We start from the raw sequence: 21,254 nt of genomic DNA on the forward strand, positions 1-21,254 counted from the left end.
CAGAGTTTCGTGAGATAAAAAAACGAAAGAAAATGAAGAAGTTAATATTATTTCACAGGTTTACAGCATAATAAAAAGAGGTAGCGTTGCATTTATACACAACTAATTATGATAGATTTTGACTAGGCAGCTGGAGATTACTTTCATATAACGCTCCCACACCAACGCTGTTGCTGAATCGCTAGATGGATCAACATAAAACAATGAGTAAACTGTTATCAATTTGACGACCACCATGGTGTAAAAAACCTTTTAAACAGCTGGACTCCGGCGGGTGTATAATAATCAAGAAATAGTCTCAAATCTCTTGATGTCCACCTGGCTTGCCTAAGTGGTTCAACACAGCGCTCCACCAAGTCTACGAAGAGCGATCGCAGTTCTCTTGATCGATTGAGATTGCCAGCCAACAGAACTAGTGAACGTGAATGGGTTTTAAAAGACGACTCCATATCGGAATAAATCTTGTCCGTTAGGCGTCCCTAAAATGATATTTTATAACATCAGAAGCAGACAAGATACAAGGAGTCTAATTCAATAAATGGATTACCTTTAGCTGAGAACAAACTAGATGTTTGAGTTCTTTTTCTTTGTCAAGCAGTATGCGTACTTCTCTTAAGTCGTGCAAAAAGCCTCTATCAACATCAAGATCGGTTTCAATCTCCGTTTCTGTTTCTGACTGATTTCTCATCGAAGTAGCATGACAAGAGGTCGAAGACCAGTGTTCAATCATCTGATGAGCACAGTGGTAAAAATCGGAAAAATTCAAATACTGTAGTTTTCTCTTGGTTGTTTCGAAACGATTAACAGCTATAAATACAACTGCAGCATATTTCCTTGTGAAAAATAGTGATAAAGATTTTTAAAATAAATAAATAATGAAAGGTAAAATGTATATTGACTGGTTCACCTTGACAGTTCAGTTGAGAGAAGGAAATTATGCTGAATATTGTTCACAATATGGCCTGGTAATTCTTCAACAAGCTTGTGAATTCGTTTAACATTATCAAACTGCCTCCTGCATGACCTGATGAGACAAATACATAAATGATAACCTGGAACCATTGGATAATAACTTTACCCACACCTCAGGGATATTGCCGTTTTCTCTGACACCTAGGTATGAATATATATACTAAATTTTATCATGTTTGTGCTATTTCTTCATTTCCTTACTTCATCCAGATCTTTTCTATGCCTAGAGGAGAGTTTCTTTCCAAGTACTTCTCTAACAACTACATCATCCAATTCGTAATATCTGAGAATTCCAGAGGAGACATAAAATGGTAAGCCAGACAGAAATAAGAGAATTTCAGTGTACTTTTCAATGAGCAGCTGCTGAGTATCTCCGTCAATCTGGAATGTCCATTCCCCAGTAGCTGTTAACTTGAGTGGAGTATGTAAGGTCTTTTCTAACATATGAAATGTTCGATAATGATCAAGGACATCTGACATTAACAGATCCATATTTGCTCCCCATTGTTGAAGAATTCCTCTTTTTTGTAAAACATCAGCGGCCTCATGCGCGGAATTGCCATCAACCCAAAGTTGATCTGAAAATGAATACCAATTTTAATGTTTGACATAAAAATTTGGGTGTGTCAAAGTTACATATTTCTGGGTCGATGACGGTTGTATTTCCTACAAACACATCAACACTACACTCCATGTCAATAGAAAACGTAAACAATATTTTACAAAATTGGGGAAATAAGAAAACAACTCGCCAACAGTATCTGCCATATTTCATCTAGTGTATTTTTACCCCGCTAGAAGGCAAAGTAACATCTCGTTTCGGCACACAATTCGTAAAGAACCATTTATAACAGGGGCCCTCCCTTTATTGTCTATAGGTTCCGGTTCCTCCTCTGCAAGTTCTTTTAAGTTCCTTTTTACGTTTAATTCAGAAATTTTAAGTCCCACGAGAAAACAAAGTCAAATTTCTTGATTCTCGATAAATTCTTTATCTGATTCACCTATTTTCGAACTATTCTGAAGTATAGGAAAAAAATTCAGATTGGCAAAAATGTCGGGCTTATCTTGTCAGACTTATTTTTAAGAACAACAAATATAACAAAATATCATTGACTTGTAAATTGATCAACCCTAACCAATTATAAACAAAATTGAACGCTGATTTCGGATAAAATCTTAGTTTTTCTCGTTAATATTGCAATTTTAGAATAAAACGCAATCAAAGTGGTTTCGTGCGCAACCACTTTGAATTAAAAGAACTTTAAAACTATAGATCCAACGTAAAAATAAAGTCGATTTTCATAATTGCCGTTATTGATTTAAACGTAAAAAACCACAAATTAAGTTGGTGCGCTAACAACACTGTTTTCATTAATTTTATTAAACTACATGATTTCGATTCAGAATTCAATGAAAATCACGAAAACCAGGTTTATTTTTCTCTTGGTCTTATAGTTTTTGTTTTAAACGTAAAAAACCACAAATTAAGTTGATGCGCTAACAGCACTGTTTTCATTAATTTAAAAAATGGCTGGTTTAAGGAAAAAACCAATTACTAAATCAAAATCAGCGTTCAATTTCGAATATGCCATGTGATTTTGGGAGAAATTCAAGAGATGTCATTTTTTGCCGATTTTGACAAAAGTGGGAAGGCTATACCCTTCCCACTTTTTCATTTTTTGCCAAATTTCAAATTTTGCTTAAAATACATGATTTCGATTCAGAATTCAATGAAAATCACGAAAATCAGGTTTATTTTTCTCTTGGTCTTATAGTATTTGTTTTAAACGTAAAAAACCACAAATTAAGTTGATGCGCTAACAGCACTGTTTTCATTAATTTAAAAAACGGCTGGTTTAAGGAGAAAACCAATGACTAAATCGAAATCAGCGTTCAATTTCGAATATGCCATGTGATTTTGGGAGAAATTCAAGAGATGTCGTTTTTTGCCGATTTTGACAAAAGTGGGAAGGCTATACCCTTCCCACTTTTTCATTTTTGGCCAAATTTCAAATTTTGCTTAAAATACATGATTTCGATTCAGAATTCAATGAAAATCACGAAAATCAGGTTTATTTTTCTCTTGGTCTTATAGTATTTGTTTTAAACGTAAAAAACCACAAACTAAGTTGATGCGCTAACAGCACTGTTTTCATTAATTTAAAAAACGGCTGGTTTAAGGAGAAAACCAATTACTAAATCGAAATCAGCGTTCAATTTCGAATATGCCATGTGATTTTGGGAGAAATTCAAGAGATGTCGTTTTTTGCCGATTTTGACAAAAGTGGGAAGGCTATACCCTTCCCACTTTTTCATTTTTGGCCAAATTTCAAATTTTGCTTAAAATACATGATTTCAATTCAGAATTCAATGAAAATCACGAAAATCAGGTTTATTTTTCTCTTGGTCTTATAGTTTTTGTTTTAAACGTAAAAAACCACAAACTAAGTTGATGCGCTAACAGCACTGTTTTCATTAATTTAAAAAACGGCTGGTTTAAGGAGAAAACCAATTACTAAATCGAAATCAGCGTTCAATTTCGAATATGCCATGTGATTTTGGGAGAAATTCAAGAGATGTCGTTTTTTGCCGATTTTGACAAAAGTGGGAAGGCTATACCTTCTTTCTTCCATTTTTGTCATGTCAAATTTCAAATTTTGCTTAAAATACATGATTTCGATTCAGAATTCAATGAAAATCACGAAAATCAGGTTTATTTTTCTCTTGGTCTTATAGTTTTTGTTTTAAACGTAAAAAACCACAAATTAAGTTGATGCGCTAACAGCACTGTTTTCATTAATTTAAAAAACGGCTGGTTTAAGGAGAAAACCAATGACTAAATCTAAATCAGCGTTCAATTTCGAATATGCCATGTGATTTTGGGAGAAATTCAAGAGATGTCGTTTTTTGCCGATTTTGACAAAAGTGGGAAGGCTTCCCACTTTTTCATTTTTGGCCAAATTTCAAATTTTGCTTAAAATACATGATTTCGATTCAGAATTCAATAAAAATCACGAAAATCAGGTTTATTTTTCTCTTGGTCTTATAGTTTTTGTTTTAAACGTAAAAAACCACAAATTAAGTTGATGCGCTAACAGCACTGTTTTCATTAATTTAAAAAACGGCTGGTTTAAGGAGAAAACCAATGACTAAATCTAAATCAGCGTTCAATTTCGAATATGCCATGTGATTTTGGGAGAAATTCAAGAGATGTCTTTTTTTGCCGATTTTGACAAAAGTGGGAAGGCTATACCCTTCCCACTTTTTCATTTTTGGCCAAATTTCAAATTTTGCTTAAAATACATGATTTCGATTCAGAATTCAATGAAAATCACGAAAATCAGGTTTATTTTTCTCTTGGTCTTATAGTTTTTGTTTTAAAATTCGTTTTAAAAAAACCACAAATTAAGTTGATGCGCTAACAGCACTGTTTTCATTAATTTAAAAAACGGCTGGTTTAAGGAGAAAACCAATGACTAAATCGAAATCAGCGTTCAATTTCGAATATGCCATGTGATTTTGGGAGAAATTCAAGAGATGTCGTTTTCTGCCGATTTTGACAAAAGTGGGAAGGCTATACCCTTTCTTTTTCATTTTTTTTGGCCAAATTTCAAATTTTGCTTAAAATACATGATTTCGATTCAGAATTTAATAAAAATCACGAAAATCAGGTTTATTTTTCTTTTGGTCTTATAGTTTTTTTTTAAACGTAAAAAACCACAAATTAAGTTGATGCGCTAACAGCACTGTTTTCATTAATTTAAAAAATGGCTGGTTTAAGGAAAAACCAATTACTAAATCAAAATCAGCGTTCAATTTCGAATATGCCATGTGATTTTGGGAGAAATTCAAGAGATTGTCTTTTTGCCGATTTTGACAAAAGTGGGAAGGCTATACCCTTCCCACTTTTTTCTTTATTTTTGGCCAAATTTCAAATTTTGCTTAAAATACATGATTTCGATTCAGAATTCAATGAAAATCACGAAAATCAGGTTTATTTTTCTCTTGGTCTTATAGTTTTTGTTTTAAACGTAAAAAACCACAAATTAAGTTGATGCCCTAACAGCACTGTTTTCATTAATTTAAAAAACGGCTGGTTTAAGGAGAAAACCAATGACTAAATCGAAATCAGCGTTCAATTTCGAATATGCCATGTGATTTTGGGAGAAATTCAAGAGATGTCGTTTTCTGCCGATTTTGACAAAAGTGGGAAGGCTATACCCTTCCCACTTTTTCATTTTTTGCCAAATTTCAAATTTTGCTTAAAATACATGATTTCGATTCAGAATTTAATAAAAAACACGAAAATCAGGTTTATTTTTCTTTTGGTCTTATAGTTTTTTTTTTAAACGTAAAAAACCACAAATTAAGTTGATGCGCTAACAGCTGTTTTCATTAATTTAAAAAAGGGTGGTTTAAGGGAAAAAAAAAAAAAAAAAAAAAAAAAACGTTATTTGGTATGCCATGTGATTTTGGGAGAAATCAAGAGATGTCGTTTTTGCCGATTTTGACAAAAGTGGGAAGGCTTCCCTCCCACTTTTTCATTTATTTAAATTTTGCTTAAAATACATATTTGTTAATTAATGAAAATCAAAATGTTTATTTTTTGTTTTTTTTAAAACAATTGTTGTGGCTAAACTTTTTATTAATTTAAAAAGGCTGGTTTAGGAGAAACCATGCTAATCGATATTTTGTAGAGATTGATTTTAAAAAGCTATACCCTTCCCCCTTTTTTTTTTTGAAAAATTTAAAATTTTTAAAAAATTTTATTCGAATTCAATGAAATCACGAAAATCAGGTTTATTTTTTTTTGGTCTTATAGTTTTTTTTTAAACGTAAAAACCACAAATTAAGTTGATGCGCTAACAGCACTGTTTTCATTAATTTAAAAAACGGCTGGTTTAAGGTTTAGAAAACCTAATGACTAAATCGAAATCAGCGTTCAATTTCGAATATGCCATGTGATTTTGGGAGAAATTCAAGAGATGTCGTTTTTTGCCGATTTTGACAAAAGTGGGAAGGCTATACCCTTCCCTTTTACCCTTCCCACTTTTTTTTTTTTTGCCCCAAATTTCAAATTTTGCTTAAAATACATGATTTCGATTCAGAATTCAATGAAAATCACGAAAATCAGGTTTATTTTTTCTCTTGGTCTTATATGGTTTTGTTTTAAACGTAAAAAACCACAAATTAAGTTGATGCGCTAACAGCACTGTTTTCATTAATTTAAAAAACGGCTGGTTTAAGGGAGAAAACCAATGACTAAATCAAAATCAGCGTTCAATTTCGAATATGCCATGTGATTTTGGGAGAAATTCAAGAGATGTTGTTTTTTGCCGATTTTGACAAAAGTGGGAAGGCTATACCCTTCCCACTTTTTCATTTTTTGCCAAATTTCAAATTTTGCTTAAAATACATGATTTCGATTCAGAATTCAATGAAAATCACGAAAATCAGGTTTATTTTTCTCTTGGTCTTAAAGTTTTTGTTTTAAACGTAAAAAACCACAAATTAAGTTGATGCGCTAACAGCACTGTTTTCATTAATTTAAATTAAACGGCTGGTTTAAGGAGAAAACCAATGACTAAATCGAAATCAGCGTTCAATTTCGAATATGCCATGTGATTTTGGGAGAAATTCAAGAGATGTCGTTTTTTGCCGATTTTGACAAAAGTGGGAAGGCTTATACCCTTCCCACTTTTTCGTTAATCATTTTTTGCAAATTTCAAATTTTGCTTAAAATACATGATTTCGATTCAGAATTCAATGAAAATCACGAAAATCAGGTTTATTTTTCTCTTGGTCTTATAGTTTTTGTTTTAAACGTAAAAAACCACAAACTAAGTTGATGCGCTAACAGCCCGTTTTTCTTATTAATTTAAAAAACGGCTGGTTTAAGGAGAAAACCAATGACTAAATCTAAATCAGCGTTCAATTTCGAATATGCCATGTGATTTTGGGAGAAATTCAAGAGATGTCGTTTTTTGCCGATTTTGACAAAAAAAAGTGGGAAGGCTATACCCTTCCCACTTTTTCACTTTTTGCCAAATTTCAAATTTTGCTTAAAATACATTTATTTCGATTCAGAATTCAATGAAAATCACGAAAATCAGGTTTATTTTTTCTCTTGGTCTTATAGTTTTTGTTTTAAACGTAAAAAACCACAAATTAAGTTGATGCGCTAACAGCACTGTTTTCATTAATTTAAAAAACGGCTGGTTTAAGGAGAAAACCAATGACTAAATCGAAATCAGCGTTCAATTTCGAATATGCCATGTGATTTTGGGAGAAATTCAAGAGATGTCATTTTTTTGCCGATTTTGACAAAAAGTGGGAAGGCTATACCCTTCCCACTTTTTCATTTTTGGCCAAATTTCAAATTTTGCTTAAAATACATGATTTCGATTCAGAATTCAATAAAAATCAAGAAAATCAGGTTTATTTTTCTCTTTGTGTCTTGTAGTTTTGTTTTAAACGTAAAAAACCACAAATTAAGTTGATGCGCTAACAGCACTGTTTTCATTAATTTAAAAAACGGCTGGTTTAAGGAGGAAAACCAATGACTAAATCGAAATCAGCGTTCAATTTCGAATATGCCATGTGATTTTGGGAGAAATTCAAGAGATGTCGTTTTTTGCCGATTTTGACAAAAGTGGGAAGGCTATACCCTTCCCACTTTTTCATTTTTGGCCAAATTTCAAATTTTGCTTAAAATACATGATTTCGATTCAGAATTCAATGAAAATCACGAAAATCAGGTTTATTTTTCTATTGGTCTTATAGTTTTTGATTTAAACGTTAAAAACCACCAAGGTGGGATGAAGGCACAGATGTTCACGGTACGCTTTATAGTACATGGATACGGATTACGGAGTCAGTTTTGCCGGAGAGCAAACGGTTTCCGAGATTCTATGGCGAATTGGCGACCAGGAGTCCAGGACGGAGCCTATCGGGAACTTCCTGAACGGAGTGAGGGCCCCTAGTATTACCTTTTCCGTTCAGTTTTTACTGATCGTGAACGATAGATCGATCAACTCCCTCAATCGAGATCGAAATCGAGATCGAAAATGCATTGATCAGTTCGATCAGCGTCCGCAGCGCCATCTATGATTCGCTAATAGAACTTCTTCTTTTTTATTGGGAAGAAGCCATAGAGTCTGTCAAAAGCTCTGAATTCTCCGTCAGGATTCAGGAATAGTTCAGAGTTCACTACAATCATTTTGGTTAATTCTTTGATTATGGCTGAAGCTACCTCGTTATCAAGTATAGATGTCGAAGACGAAGTGTAAGTAACAGGGGATTTTGGGCAGATGATCCTGCTAAAACTTCCAAGAAGTAATTTTTTTGTAACACTCTTCTTATTGATTCATGAAATACACAAACACATATAATTGGTGGGAATAGAAAAGGCAAGCTTGGATTTTAAAAAATTTCCTGATCGAAAACTGATCGATTGAACGATCGATCGATCAAGTTTTGAGGCTGATCGAGATCAAGATCACCGATCACATTTTGCTGATCGAACGGCAGGTCTGCCTACCGAATACTTGTTGCATGTTGGATATGTTTAACTGGACAAATTTAACTTTTCTTCTAATTCGGATATGTTTAACCGGACAAATTTAACTTTTCTTCGAATTCGGATATGTTTAACTGGACAAATTTAACTTTTCTTCGAATTCGAAATTCAACCGACTGCGAAAAAATTACAAAAAATAAAATGGGAAAAGCTCACCAGAACACAAATCATAGCTAATTTTCCTATAAAGTTATGCAAATTTTGAAGTTTTGCTGCGTATTTGTAATGAGACAACGATCATAAGCATTGAAAATTTTACCTTTTTAGCCAATAAATTTTTCAATTCCCTGAAACGTAAATTGCACGGATAAAATGTTGTTTATATCTTCTTCCAAGTATGGTGTTTATTAAACAAGCTCCAGTTGACTCCCGATGATTTTGAAAAGAAACTATATGATTAAATAATGATAAAATAAAATTGCAGGGGTTTGATAGTTCGAACTAATCGAGGCTTCGACTTTTTCCATTTTTCATAAATGATTGAGACAGCACTGGCAGATAACAGATAAGGTATGATGAATCGAATCTGTGTGGAATGAGGAAAACGAAGCTCTATAGAAGATATTTGCATTTTTTTTTTCTGGTAATGAACTAGAGAAAGATATAAAGGCAACCGCGAGAAATTTAGCAAAGAACAGAAGCATTGAATTTGGGGGATTGGGATAATCAAGCACCGATATGGGATAAGTTGGAAAATAGGGTGAAAACACCAAATACTTCCGAGGCGATCATTGCTGTCCTACTCGGCAATTGGCAATGCAGAAAAATAAGATGGCGAGAAGTTAATATCGGAAGTTCAGCAAGTGCTCATGAATTATTTCATTCTCCCACGCAAATAATGATATTCCCATTATAAAAAAACAAGAAAAAAACAATCGTTTTCAAGGGAAGGAGTCCAACCTGAGCAACCAATGGCTGGACTCGAAACCATGTATGGCAATGCAAAATAGTTGAAATACATGTCTTCCAACCCTCGCCACCGACCATATTATACTTGAAGAGAATGCGAGTGAACTAGTTCTAGTTCTGCTTTTCTTGCTCGATTGCTGAAACAACGGGAAAAAGAGAACGCAAACATGAGTGATAATGAAAAATTATTCAACGTCTATTTTCATTCTACGATAATACCTTCCTTAGTTGGCAGTGGATTTTTCTCCTGGGTTTCGGCGTGCTTCAGATTGGCGGGATCAAAGGTCTCAATACCTTCGCGCAATTGCTGTTGACCTTTCTCCTGAGCAATATCTTTTTTCGGGTAGAGAGAAGTTGGGGAATAAGTGAGCGATAAATAATAACGGCGCCACGATGGGAAAGTCGGGAGAATCATAGAAAAACGAAACAACAGATGTTTAAAGAAAAAAACAAAACAAAACAAATGGCTGTTGATTGTTACCTTCCGTAGCAGGAAGGATAATCTTCTCCACGGTATCAGTGGGTTTCAATGCAGATTTGTCGAATGACTCAACACCATGAAGCAAATTCTGCTGCGTCTTTTCTTGTTGGACAGCTATCGTCAGGTCGGGAAAGGACAACAAACAGTAAAAAAAACGAAAAAAACAAAGTGCCATTTGAATTTAAATGGTTTAAACTCGTGAACAGAGCATAACCGATAGTGAAAAACCTTCCCAAATGTCAAGCCCTACCCATCACGAGACTCATTGATGCTACGACCCCACACCATGAACACGACGTTTTAAATACACGGCACCATAACGTTTATTCACTTTACCTTCAGCATCCGGAAGGACGACTTTCTCTTGGGTCTCGGTGTGCTTAAGTTGAGAGGGGTCGAACCCTTCGATTCCCTTCAAAACCGTCTCCACAGCTTTCTCCGTGGCCATTTCTGTCGTGAAAATAGAGGGGGGAAAAAATCATTTAAAAACTGGTAGATCTAAAAGTGAGAAACTAAAAACAAAAAACAAAATCCTCAGTGGTCGAGCATTCACCAGTAGTTAAGCGAGGAATGCAGCTTTAATGTTCACGATGCAGGGCTCTTATTTATATATAAAAAATAATAATTACAAACAAAACAAAAAAACTTTAAAGAAAGGGCTAAAGTTATCACATCTGAGCGCACACCGTTGGAGGAGATTAATTCAAGCATGTTAAGTAGCCCAGTAGAAGGGTCCGTTTTGCGTTGTTAACTCGGCCGAGCTAAGTTGTTTTTGTTTTTTTCTAGTTAAATTTTGCAGCATTCTTCCGGTCGAGCAGTTTGGAATTTAGGGTGTTGTTTTTCAGCTAGATCAAGTTACCTTCGGCATTGGGCAGGACGAGTTTCTCTACTGTTTCCGTTTTACGGAGGGCTTCGGTATTGAAACCTTCGACACTTTGAATGAACTGGTTGTGCTGCTTCTCCTGTTGCACATCTAACACGCACATACTAATCATTTTTTGTTGTTTGAAACTTGGACGACATCTTAAAGAATTAGGACTCGACAAATTACTGCTGTGGTTTTAGGAAGCAGGGATTGTGGGTCGAGTTGATTTTTATGTTTACCTTCGGCATTCGGTAAGATGACTTTTTCTACCGTTTCCGTCTTTCGAAGGGCGTCGGCACTGAAACCTTCGACACTCTGAATCAACTGGTTGTGTTGCTTCTCCTGTTGTACATCTAACACACGCATACATAGCAGTTGATAAATCTTATCATTTTAGGGTCAACTTGGTTGGTGGCATGTTATAGGAATGCCACAGTTCCATCGAAATTAGCCGTTATTATTTTTTTCTTCACAGAAACACGTGCGAAAGATTGGGGTTAACGTTGGATTTACCTTCGGCATTGGGCAGAACGATTTTCTCAACCGTTTCCGTCTTTCGAAGGGCGTCGGTACTGAAACCTTCGACACTTTGAATGAACTGGTTGTGCTGCTTTTCCTGTTGCACATCTAATATGCATATAGTTCATACATACTAATCATTTTTTGGGAAACTCGGTCGACATTTTCTTAAGGAACTACGGTTGCGATGGAGCGTTACGTGTTTCAATGAAGCACGTACGAATATTAAAACGGAGCAGGGACTCACTTTATGTGCTCGTAATTGACATCCGGCTCTCACGCAGGGTACAAAGATAAGAGCATTAGAAAAAACTATTACGCCCACCATACAAATTCCTAAACCTGCTCGTCAAGTGAACTTGACAGACAAAGTGGTTTATCAAGTGATACGAGATGTAACAATTGTTGCTAGCAGCAATAAATGTCCTCGAGGAGAACGAGTAGCAAAACGTGACGGACACACAAAACAAAAATAAATAAATAAAAACCCGATTCAAACAAGTTGATAGACACGGACAAAATAAATAAGGGAATATTATCTATTTACCTTCAGCGGTGGGAAGAACCACTTTTTCATGGGTCTCGACGTCCTTCAACGCTCCAGTGTTGAAGTGTTCTAGTTGGCTCTTGAGATTTTCAGCCACTTTGGGCAAATCTTCCAACTTCGGGGTTTGAACTTGTTGATCGGCCATTTTGTATAATAGTAGATATTTCCTTTCGGTAGACAAAAGTCAACTGAGTTCTAGTTTCGTTGATTGGCGTTGCGATACTGTGAATAAACAGGAAGAAAAAGAGAACGGATGAATGTAGAAACCGACTAACCCTAGAGTTGATTGCGTTTTATTTGAGATATGTTTCAACAGTTGGCCGAGCCAACTGTGCGGTCACACGTCCTACATATACGCAGTTAACTTTTTATCGATACACCGCATTTCCTGGGGGATGCAAAGCTTGTTCGTGAATGCATGATTGATAGCCTCTTATCAACAACTTCGTCTTTCTCCACCTGAAATTACTACGTGATTTTGTACACTTTGCCATATTAAAGAGTTTTTAAGTACAAGAAAAACATTTCTTTACAATTATAAATCATTTTTTTTTCGCTTCTTTATTAGCATGTGGGATGTTTTGTTCTTTTTTATTGTAATCTTCGTCCCGGTACCAATCGCAAACAGCTCATTACAGGATGGGGATATCGCCCCAAGCTGGTGGCTTCAACAATAGACAATTATGATTGCCATTACAGAGAGATAGTGGTGCCTAGAGACTGTGGAGGATGGAGCAGCAGCATCTTCTTTTATTTTTTTATAGAGGTGGAAGAGAAAAATAAAATAAAACGGTCACGACATCTTTGAAATGTGGGCAAAAGAATTTAGAAGAAAGGCCAAGAGCGGGATTACCAACAGAATAATGCAAGTTCCTCACGCTGAACGAACCCTCCAGACCTCCTGGTAAAATATATAAAAAAAAGAAGTGCGCGGTTGGCCTCACTCTCGTCAACGCAATCGTTTCCCAAATTCTCTAACGACAAAATTATTCTTGCGTAAAAACGACACGCAATCCTTGCAGAGTATTTGACTTTAAAATCTGAACAGTGTGCTGAGACAAGAGGCCACGAAAACGATTTTCAATCCGTGCAATTTTCGAGCAATTTAAAAGAAAAGGAAAAACAAAAAACAGACGTCTGGCAATTGAAGAGTCACGATCCAGGTTATACCAAGTCACCTTCAAACAAATGTTTAAGAAAAAGAAATTGAAACCATCAGGTATACGAAGAGGTAATCGTCCTTCTTAGATGGCCTCAGAGTTTCTCTCACACCTTGGGCACCAACGAAGAGCTCCACGAAATGGCTAACTGTTCCATTCCAAAAGAAACGGGTGGTGCCCTAGAAACGGCTCGTAAATAATGGAAGGGGGAAAAATCACAGCCATATGGTCGTCTACATGCTCTGTTTCTGTGGGTTTTTTTTACCTGGAAAGGATACCGACTTTCTCAGGAATTTCGAGACGGAATAAAATGATGCAATACCGCTAGATGTCACTAGATCGAATTACAGATAAATTTTCAGGGTAAAAAAAAACAAAAGGTAGTTGGTTGCTCCATCGTCTGTTTTCGGAAAGACGGGGTTCGTCGACCGAAAACACCTCGTGCCGCTCACTGCTGGTTGATCGACGAAGGCAGTAAATTTAGCTTCCGCGCCCACATATATGTGCCCAAATGTCTGCTGTATCTGCGACAACTTTACGAAGCGCATTATTATACTTTGGTACATAGCAAACAAATGCCCGTTTTCTCTTTTTTTTCACTGGGGGACACGCAGTAAAGTATATTGAAAGGGAGGACAACACGCACTCTTGTCTTTCCCCCCAAGTAATGACATTAACCAGAAATATATCTTCTTTTTTTCCGGGTGTGTTCGTTCCAAGTATGGAAAAGAGAAGAAAAAAAAACCCTGCCCTGGTCGAGTTCCAGACATTTTGCTTTTCTCCAGAGTCTGGCTCACCACCCCTCCTACTGATGAGTGTCGACTCTCCATTTTTAGGAAGTACAACAAACCTTAATGTACGCAAGCAGCTGTTGTAGTTTTCTTCTTCTTCTTGCTGAACGCTTCGCCCGTCAAGAGACTTTTCGAGTGCGCAACAAAATCAGCAGACTGAAGGGAAAAAAAGCCGGAATAGGGAAAAGGGGCCAGGGGAAACTAGTCAACTATACAGAAACGAAATGATTTGGAAACTAACCACGGTTGCTGCAAGGAATATAGCCACTATCGACAGATGTTGCGTTGGCTGCTTCTTGTTTAACTTTGCGGAGTACTGAACTGTAAAGAGCAGACAGCAGCTAATGTCCGAAAAAGAAAAAAAAATCCGCACGAAACTAAATTCCCCTGTTACGTTTGGCCTTAAAGACCGCAGGGAACACTTTACGCCCCTTCCGCTTCCGTTAATGGCGCCCACAGTCGGAAAAATTATACGCCAGCTGTTGATATTGTTCCCAGAGACGACGACGGGAGAAAAACCAAAAATTCACCCCAACACGACAGCCAGCAGGAAAAAAGAAGATGAATAGATACATACAAAAAATCTCATTTTTTAATACAAGACGACCTCGTCAGTAAAACAACAATACGGGCTCTTGTGATGAAGAGGAGAGGACGATTTAAATATTTAAACACGAATAACCTCGGGAAGAGAGGAGGTATCCTCTCGATCTACGCAGTTCCCTCGTCCGTCTCTCTCTCTTCCCCGTTCGTTTCTTCCTTTTCTCTCTGTTTTCTATTCGGCTTTTGTAGTGTATACATGTACGTGTTTTTATCCGCTTCATGTCCTCCCCCCTCCCTCTCCGCAAGAGTCCGGTCATTACCTAGCCGCCGGGTATGATTCACGCACAAAGCCCTTGCGTCAATAAAAAAGAAAATCTCAGTTTATTTGTATATACACACCACCAACAGCCAGAGCTTTTTTTTTTTTTTATACACAAGAATTCCCTTGGAAAGGAATAGATGAGATCTCCCTCCATCAGTGATCAGGAATGTAAAAGATTCCCCCCGACGAAGGTAATATTCGGGGGAAGCTATCGTTGGGGTGAACTAAACAGTGACTGAACAAGGTGAAGCGATCCAGTCGAGCCATTTCTGAATAGATATGCGTGCATATAACCCTTCTTCTGGAAAATTTTCAACCCAAATAAGGAGTTCTAAAAAAGAGGGTTGAGAACGAATCTTTTCGATCAGGAGAACCTGTGAGCGTGGAAAGAGGAAAGCTAGAAAAACGTCTATAAGATACCACAACGGCTCCGTTACCCAGACAGGCACGCTGTCGGACCAACCGGCGTGACTCGGAAAAAGAAGGTCGCCTGCTTTCGTCCTTATAAGGACGGAAAACATTTACAAAAAAAGGCATATAAAAAAGAACGAATCGAAAGACGAGAACACGAAGTTGGGTCTTGGGGGGGCAAAAAAAAAGGAAAAAAAAAAAACCAAAAAAAAGCTTGGAGAGCTCCGCCGGTTTAATGTATAGTGTAGTCTCGTGCTAATTGATTCCGGCGTGGCGTGTAAAATCAAAAAAAAAAAATTAAAAAATTTTTGTATAAAAAAAAAAAAAAAAAAAAAAAAAAAAAAAAAAAAAAAAAAAAAAAAAAAAAAAAAAAAAAAAAAAAAAAAAAAAAAAAAAAAAAAAAAAAAAAAAAAAAAAAAAAAAAAAAAAAAAAAAAAAAAAAAAAAAAGCGTCGTTTTTATAAAAAAAAAAAAAAATGTGTGGGAGAGGAAATTTAATTAAAAAAAAAAATAAAAAAAAAAAATAAAAAAAATAAAAAAAAAAAAAAAAAAAAAAAAAAAAAAAAAAAAAAAAAAAAAAAAAAAAAAAAAAAAAAAAAAAAAAAAAAAAAAAAAAAAAAAAAAAAAAAAAAAAAAAAAAAAAAAATAAAAAAAATTAAAAAAAAAAAATTTAAAAAAAAAAAAAAAAATTAAAAAAAAAAAAATATTTTTTGGCTGAAGAGAGAATACGCCCTTTGACAGTTGGAGACTTGGATGAAAGAGGAACGACGACGATATCACCAGTGTGGGAAACGAAGAGAACTCGGCTGTGGGACGTCTGAACCAGCTGGTACCTCACGAACGACTGAGTCAGCAACCGCCAGTTGGTGGGGTAGACTTTTAATGCGAGGAGGGGGAGCGCAGAAGGGAGATAGAGAAACCTAGTCGTGGTGAAAGAAATTGTACCGGCATTTTTTTTTTCTATTTTGCTGTCAACTTTTGCCCTGAGGCGCTTCCTTTAAAAGAGCGAAGAGACATCTAACGTTTAAAAATGCATTCACGATTGCGATTAGCTATAAAAGAAAATAAGGAGGAAAAACGAGGAAAATAAAGAAGAAATATTATTTCTCGGTCATCAGTTTTTCTTTGAAATTTCAGATTCAAGTTGGCGCACCTTTGTTCTCATACTACTCATTTATCGTAACCAAACTCATATGCAGAGTCCAACCAGTTCTGACATGTTTGGAAGCTCTAGAAACGATAATCTCGATACTGCGACGTAACTGAGAAAGAATACGTAAAACTCCAAGGAAAAGAAGTAAGACGAGAAGTTGCGAGTCAATCGTGGATCAAACAAAAGTCTTCTCAAGTTTCGTTGGAAGGAGCATTGGATTAAGGTATTAAACGAATTAATTACCTTCGTTGGACAGCAGTTTTGCTACTCATTGAATGACACTTGGTTCGTTCAAGTTATTTTAACTTTGAATGAAGCTTCTGAAATACTTTGGTATATTGTAAGGAAAAAACCAGATTGAAATTCATTTTTTTTTTTCTAAAGTAAAAACTGGTTCTCAGAATCCACAACCAAGATTTTACTTTTTGCTTTTTGCATAAAGTATTTAGGGAAACGCCACGTATTCAGTGAAACGACAGCAACGGAAAGTTGGCAACGCCACCGTTGCCTGCACTACGAAAATAATGTGTATTAAAAATATTTTGCCCAAATTCAATTTTGAAGGGTGTCCAGACATCTTTAGAATTAGTGCGGCTTAAATAAGGGATAAAGTAACTAAAAAATTAAAATTGCTCTGGTAAAATGCACACGTCCTTCAAAAAGAAAAAAAAATGCTGATATGTAGGACTAAGCGAAAAAATTAGCGACACGCATAAAAACACTTTAACTGTTGAGCTTAAATAGTTAATCAACAAAAACGGAAAATATTCTTAGTAAAAACTGGTTTGCATTCAAGCGACTGAGGCAGACCATAAAAGCTGAACGGGATTTCACTGAAGGCTGGCTCCGCTGCTAGGTGAACAACTGCTGTCGGTTGATTCGCTTCCGTGGTTGCTTATAAAATCGTTGGCCTCTTCTCTGGTAATGGAAGTGACGCGGCTGATCTGTGTACGGTATGGTCACACAAACTGAAAATCGTTTGTTTTTACAGCGCAGTGACATGCACACATACCTGTGTAGCGGCATCGAAAGAGACTCCTATAATGTTGTCTGCGTGTTCCAACAATTCGGGACGAAACGTGATGGCGATGAACTGAGACTTGTGAGAAAATTTACCAACCATGGCGGCCACGTTTGAGCGATAACTTGCATCTAGCGCCTAAAGGGTAAGCCAACAGAAATCAACAAGTTCCGCCAAGATTATGACAATAATATTTGGAGTCTTTTGTACCATATCAGCCTCATCAAGAAGATAAAACGGTGCGCGATCCATCATGAGGATAGCAAAAATGAAGGCCATACTAACGACCGATTTTTGACCACCCGAAAGACTCTTGAAATCCCGAATATTGGTGGTACTGGAAAACGACACTTTGACAGCAACTCCAGTGACCCGATCAACGTCAGGAATCTGGAAAAGAAGATTGAAAGAAGTTGTTCAGGTTCCCATTTTACACATCACCAAAACAAAATCAAACAAAACAAAAAAGAAAAAAAAAAAAAAAAAAAGACAAAAACTTGCTTGCCTGGGGCTCGCCTTCGTTTTCACTGTCTGAGTCACTTTCTTGGCCGTCATAAGTCCATTTTAGATGGCCTTTCCCCGGGCTAGGAACCAGCGTCTTAAACATTTTGCGGAACAATCTGGCCACTTGCATAAGAGAGTACTGAATAGCACTATTTTTCTTGCTCTCGACATTTTTAATCAACTCAATGCACTGACGATGACTATTGTTCAAACGATCCATTTGTTTGTTCAAATCCTTCAACTTTTCTGCTGAGAAAGCGTAATCCAAGGTAGCTTTCTGATTGACTCCTTCAAAACTCTTAAGCTGTTCTTTAACCTGTTTTCAAAGTGAAGATTAGCATGTCTCCAAAAATAAATTACTTATTTCTATTTTCTTGCTCTAAATACCAAGGTTAGTTCTCGTTCCAGCTTTTTTACATTGTAGTCAGCATAGAGATCGATAATTTTCTTTTCATTTTCTTCTGTAAAAGTTCCAAGGGTAATCAGCGTTGAAATGATAACCCCCAGAGCAGCTTCTTTCCGCTTGATGGATTCTATTATCTTTTTTATCTACGAAATGGAAAACAACATATCAGCGTCAACTACCAAATCCAACTAGAAAAATACGCACAGCATCATGACGCTTGTCCAACTCTATTTGTTGTTCGACTCGTCGATTTTTGGTGGTGTCTAACTCGTTTTTGGTTTCGTCAACGGCCTTGGATAAACTGACGATTCTGTCTTCAGTAATCTCACTTTCTTTACTGTTTTCCTTGATCCTACATTCAAGTTTCTTAAGATGTTCCTCCATGTCTTTTATTGCTTGCTGGTGGACTTCGGCTCCATACAGACCACAGTCGCTTTTTTCACGGATGGTATGTTCAAGATCTTGTTTCGTTCTCATAAGATGGTCACTCAGTCGTGACTCTAGAGAATTCTTCATACCCTCAAGCTTCAATCGTGTAGCATTTACATTTTTAAGCTTTATTTTGTCGCTCTGAATACTTTCATTCAATTGGTCAACCTCAGACCTTTCCTCCGATCCAAGTTCTGTTTCAAAGTCCTATTAGTACAACATAAGTCAACTAAAAGTGTTTTTATTTTTCCATTCATGATCTGAATTTGTTACCTTCTGAAGCTCGTCCTCTAACATTTCGACCTTAGCACGGTGCGCTCCCAGCGACATCATCAGCTTTCTAGTAGACGCTAATTTTCCTTCGAGTGCTTGCCTGGAAACAGATAAGGCACCACGTTGCTTCTTCAGGTCTTCTTCAAGAAGTCCTACTTTACTTTGGCTAAGTTTTGTTTCAATTTTTTGTAGTTCACTTGCATTTTCAATGCATTTTTGATCCGCGACTTGGATTTGCACTTTCCACTTCATGTAGGTAGGCCAATTCAGTTTGCTCTACTCCCTTTGATTGTTTGAATTCAAAATAGATCTTGGATCCAGAACTAGCAATACTTCGGTACCCACCATTAAGAACACCGTTCCGTCGAACCTAAAACTTACTTGGTAGAACAAACAAGACATGCAACTAATAATATTTTTACCGTGTCTCCTTCCAACGTAACGCAATCTATATCATACGTTTTCACGGCACGCAAAGCAACATCGAAGTTCCTACACACAAGCACACGACCGAAAACCTGCTCCACTACAGGCGTCATTTCGGGGACACAGTTCACTATGGTCATCATAGGCATCACATCATCTTCACCCTGTTTACCAGTTATTAATTGCATTTAAAACCTCTGTATTGTAATGAACTGCATACCCTGATGAGGCCAATTGGAGGAGTTCTTTGAAGCCGATTGCGAGCATAGAAATTAAATGAACCCGGCAAGCCAAATCCATTTTTGTAGGGTTCCTTGTTAATCCATTTCAGTATCTCAGAAGCCGCTTTATCGGTATCAACAATACTGTAGAAGAGTCTGAGATGGGTAATGCAAGTTTATATTCAAAACCATTTCTAAAAGGGTATGACGATCATTGCAATATCCTAACCTGTTCCCCCCCACAGCGTCGATGGCACAGCATACTTCATCTGCACATGTAAACTGATCGATCAGTAAGCCACGATACTGAGATGCCATTTCAAAGGCAAGGGTGCCATGTCCTTCTTGTTTCATTTTGTCAAGTGTCATTGCAATACCTTCGAAGACTTGGGTTTGCTGTAATAATAGATTTACTCATTAAGCATAGCATCTAGTAGTAACATAGCAAACTCAAACAGGGTAAAAGTTTGCTCTTACCGAATACATGGCACCCCTGAGTTTGCACTTGAGTCCTTCCAGTTTGTCATACGATTGTTTCCAATGATCACGCACGTCGCATTGTTTCCGCCATAAATCACTTAAGTTAACAAAAGAAAAAAGAAAACTGTCAAGGAAAAGTTCTAAACTGAAATGCAGCACTTGATACGATACTTGCGGGACATTCGCAATCTCCTTTGCTCCAGTAGTAAGTCTTGCTTACGCTGATTTAGCATTTCCACCGAGTTTAAAGCCTCCAACTTTTCTCCCTCGATCCCCTGACGTAAACACACGGAAGAAAAAGATGTTACGTGAAATACGAAAACGGGGCGTTTTTCGTGCCAACATACTGCTATAACGGTTTCCAAGTTTTTTGCCTTCAATTCTTCTTCCTTCATGTCTTTGGTGATGTTACGCAGTTCTTTCTCTTCTTGAAGAATGAGCCGATTTAATTTACTGCATAGTTAGAAATTAGTAACTAAGGATTGTTCACGATGTATAGAACTATCATTCCAAACCATTGTTCGTCTTTAATCCAATGGTTTCTTTCCTCTATGGAAGAAAATAAGGCTTCCCGCCCAAGTTTTGTAAAAAGCTGTTGACGACGCTGCTCGTCCAGCATCAATCTGATTTGAATCAAAGATTTAGAATTAGATTTTATTTAGAATAGTTTTTTTACCACCTGGCATTGATTTCGAATTCTTCGCGTATTGTTGAATCGTAATCATTACATACTACTAGAAGCACCTCGTTCTTCTCGGATATCTCTCTTTCAATGCGTAACAACTCTTCGTTGAGCTTTTCCTAAAAGTAGCGCGTTCGGTAGAAGTCAAAAGCTTGGAATTGGGCTTATTAGTTAAGTAGAAATGCTTACCGTATTATTATTCGCTGATCTTTCGCGTTTGTCAGCTAGTTCTAGCTCCAGCTTGCTATGTTCCAATGCAAGGTCCTGAGCAATCTCTGCCAGATTTTCCAGTCTCCCTTGAGCAGCACGAAATTCCGACTGGTTCAATTTGGAGCGCCTCTCCGCTTCGGCCACCTTTTCATTTATTTGTGCCAATTCAGCGCTCGCTTTCTGGCCTTCAGTTTGCGCATCACTCAATAATCTCTTCGCCTAAATAGAATGTTAACTATGGTATTACATGAATTTGTGTTAATTACATTTGTTTAGTTACATTCTTTATGCTTTCTATCAGCTGGGCCTGTTCTTTCCTAGCCAAAGTTGCTTCGACGGCTCGTTTCTTAG

At 36.6% G+C, this 21,254-nt stretch overlaps 3 protein-coding genes and 1 long non-coding RNA gene across 9 annotated transcripts in view; 1 reads left to right on the forward strand and 3 right to left on the reverse strand.

Annotated features, from left to right (window-relative positions):
* Positions 1-28: 28 nt before the first annotated feature.
* On the reverse strand, positions 29-1,762 carry LOC116919289 (acidic fibroblast growth factor intracellular-binding protein B). Its single transcript, XM_032925268.2, has 8 exons — positions 1,609-1,762; positions 1,319-1,550; positions 1,174-1,255; positions 1,085-1,113; positions 908-1,024; positions 548-833; positions 250-479; positions 29-181 (listed from the first exon to the last, which is right to left on the reverse strand). The coding sequence occupies exons 1-8, from the start codon at positions 1,745-1,747 to the stop codon at positions 103-105; spliced, it is 1,194 nt and encodes a 397-aa protein (XP_032781159.1). The 5' UTR covers positions 1,748-1,762; the 3' UTR covers positions 29-102.
* A 7,113-nt stretch (positions 1,763-8,875) lies between these two features.
* LOC116919281 (thymosin beta) lies at positions 8,876-12,096 on the reverse strand. Of its 3 annotated transcripts, XM_045171343.1 has the most exons (8): positions 11,873-12,096; positions 11,320-11,433; positions 11,046-11,159; positions 10,801-10,914; positions 10,278-10,391; positions 9,942-10,055; positions 9,680-9,793; positions 8,876-9,597 (listed from the first exon to the last, which is right to left on the reverse strand). In XM_045171343.1, exons 1-8 carry the CDS (start codon positions 12,015-12,017, stop codon positions 9,572-9,574), a joined length of 855 nt encoding a protein of 284 aa, XP_045027278.1. In that variant the 5' UTR covers positions 12,018-12,096; the 3' UTR covers positions 8,876-9,571. The 3 variants fall into 3 exon arrangements, with proteins under 3 accessions (XP_045027278.1, XP_045027279.1, XP_045027280.1); XM_045171344.1 differs by lacking the exon at positions 11,320-11,433; XM_045171345.1 differs by lacking the exon at positions 10,801-10,914.
* Positions 12,097-16,134: 4,038 nt separating this feature from the next.
* The window catches only part of LOC116919282, a 6,033-nt gene continuing 913 nt past the window's right edge, over positions 16,135-21,254 (forward strand). Inside the window, exons 1-5 of one of the 4 annotated variants that reach the window (XR_004391822.2) lie at positions 16,171-16,474; positions 17,048-17,172; positions 17,243-17,417; positions 17,491-18,167; positions 18,247-18,865. This is a non-coding gene — a long non-coding RNA (uncharacterized LOC116919282). Of the gene's footprint in view, positions 16,475-16,693; positions 17,173-17,242; positions 17,418-17,490; positions 20,217-21,254 lie in introns of those variants that run through there. The other 3 variants (XR_006644453.1, XR_006644454.1, XR_004391823.2) reach the window with 3 other exon arrangements.
* Positions 19,090-21,254, reverse strand: part of LOC116919280 (structural maintenance of chromosomes protein 3) — a 3,426-nt gene continuing 1,261 nt past the window's right edge. Inside the window, exons 7-17 of the mRNA XM_032925254.2 lie at positions 21,184-21,254; positions 20,883-21,122; positions 20,691-20,812; positions 20,527-20,634; positions 20,359-20,464; positions 20,183-20,286; positions 20,009-20,108; positions 19,761-19,927; positions 19,531-19,687; positions 19,307-19,474; positions 19,090-19,254 (exon numbers count right to left, since the gene is read on the reverse strand). The exon at positions 21,184-21,254 is cut by the window's right edge and continues 111 nt beyond it. Coding sequence (XP_032781145.2) covers positions 19,090-19,254; positions 19,307-19,474; positions 19,531-19,687; positions 19,761-19,927; positions 20,009-20,108; positions 20,183-20,286; positions 20,359-20,464; positions 20,527-20,634; positions 20,691-20,812; positions 20,883-21,122; positions 21,184-21,254 — 1,508 coding nt within the window. The remainder of the gene's footprint in view (positions 19,255-19,306; positions 19,475-19,530; positions 19,688-19,760; positions 19,928-20,008; positions 20,109-20,182; positions 20,287-20,358; positions 20,465-20,526; positions 20,635-20,690; positions 20,813-20,882; positions 21,123-21,183) is intronic.

Source organism: Daphnia magna, linkage group LG3, assembly GCF_020631705.1.
Source record: "Daphnia magna isolate NIES linkage group LG3, ASM2063170v1.1, whole genome shotgun sequence".
NCBI classification, from domain to species: Eukaryota; Metazoa; Arthropoda; class Branchiopoda; order Diplostraca; family Daphniidae; genus Daphnia; species Daphnia magna.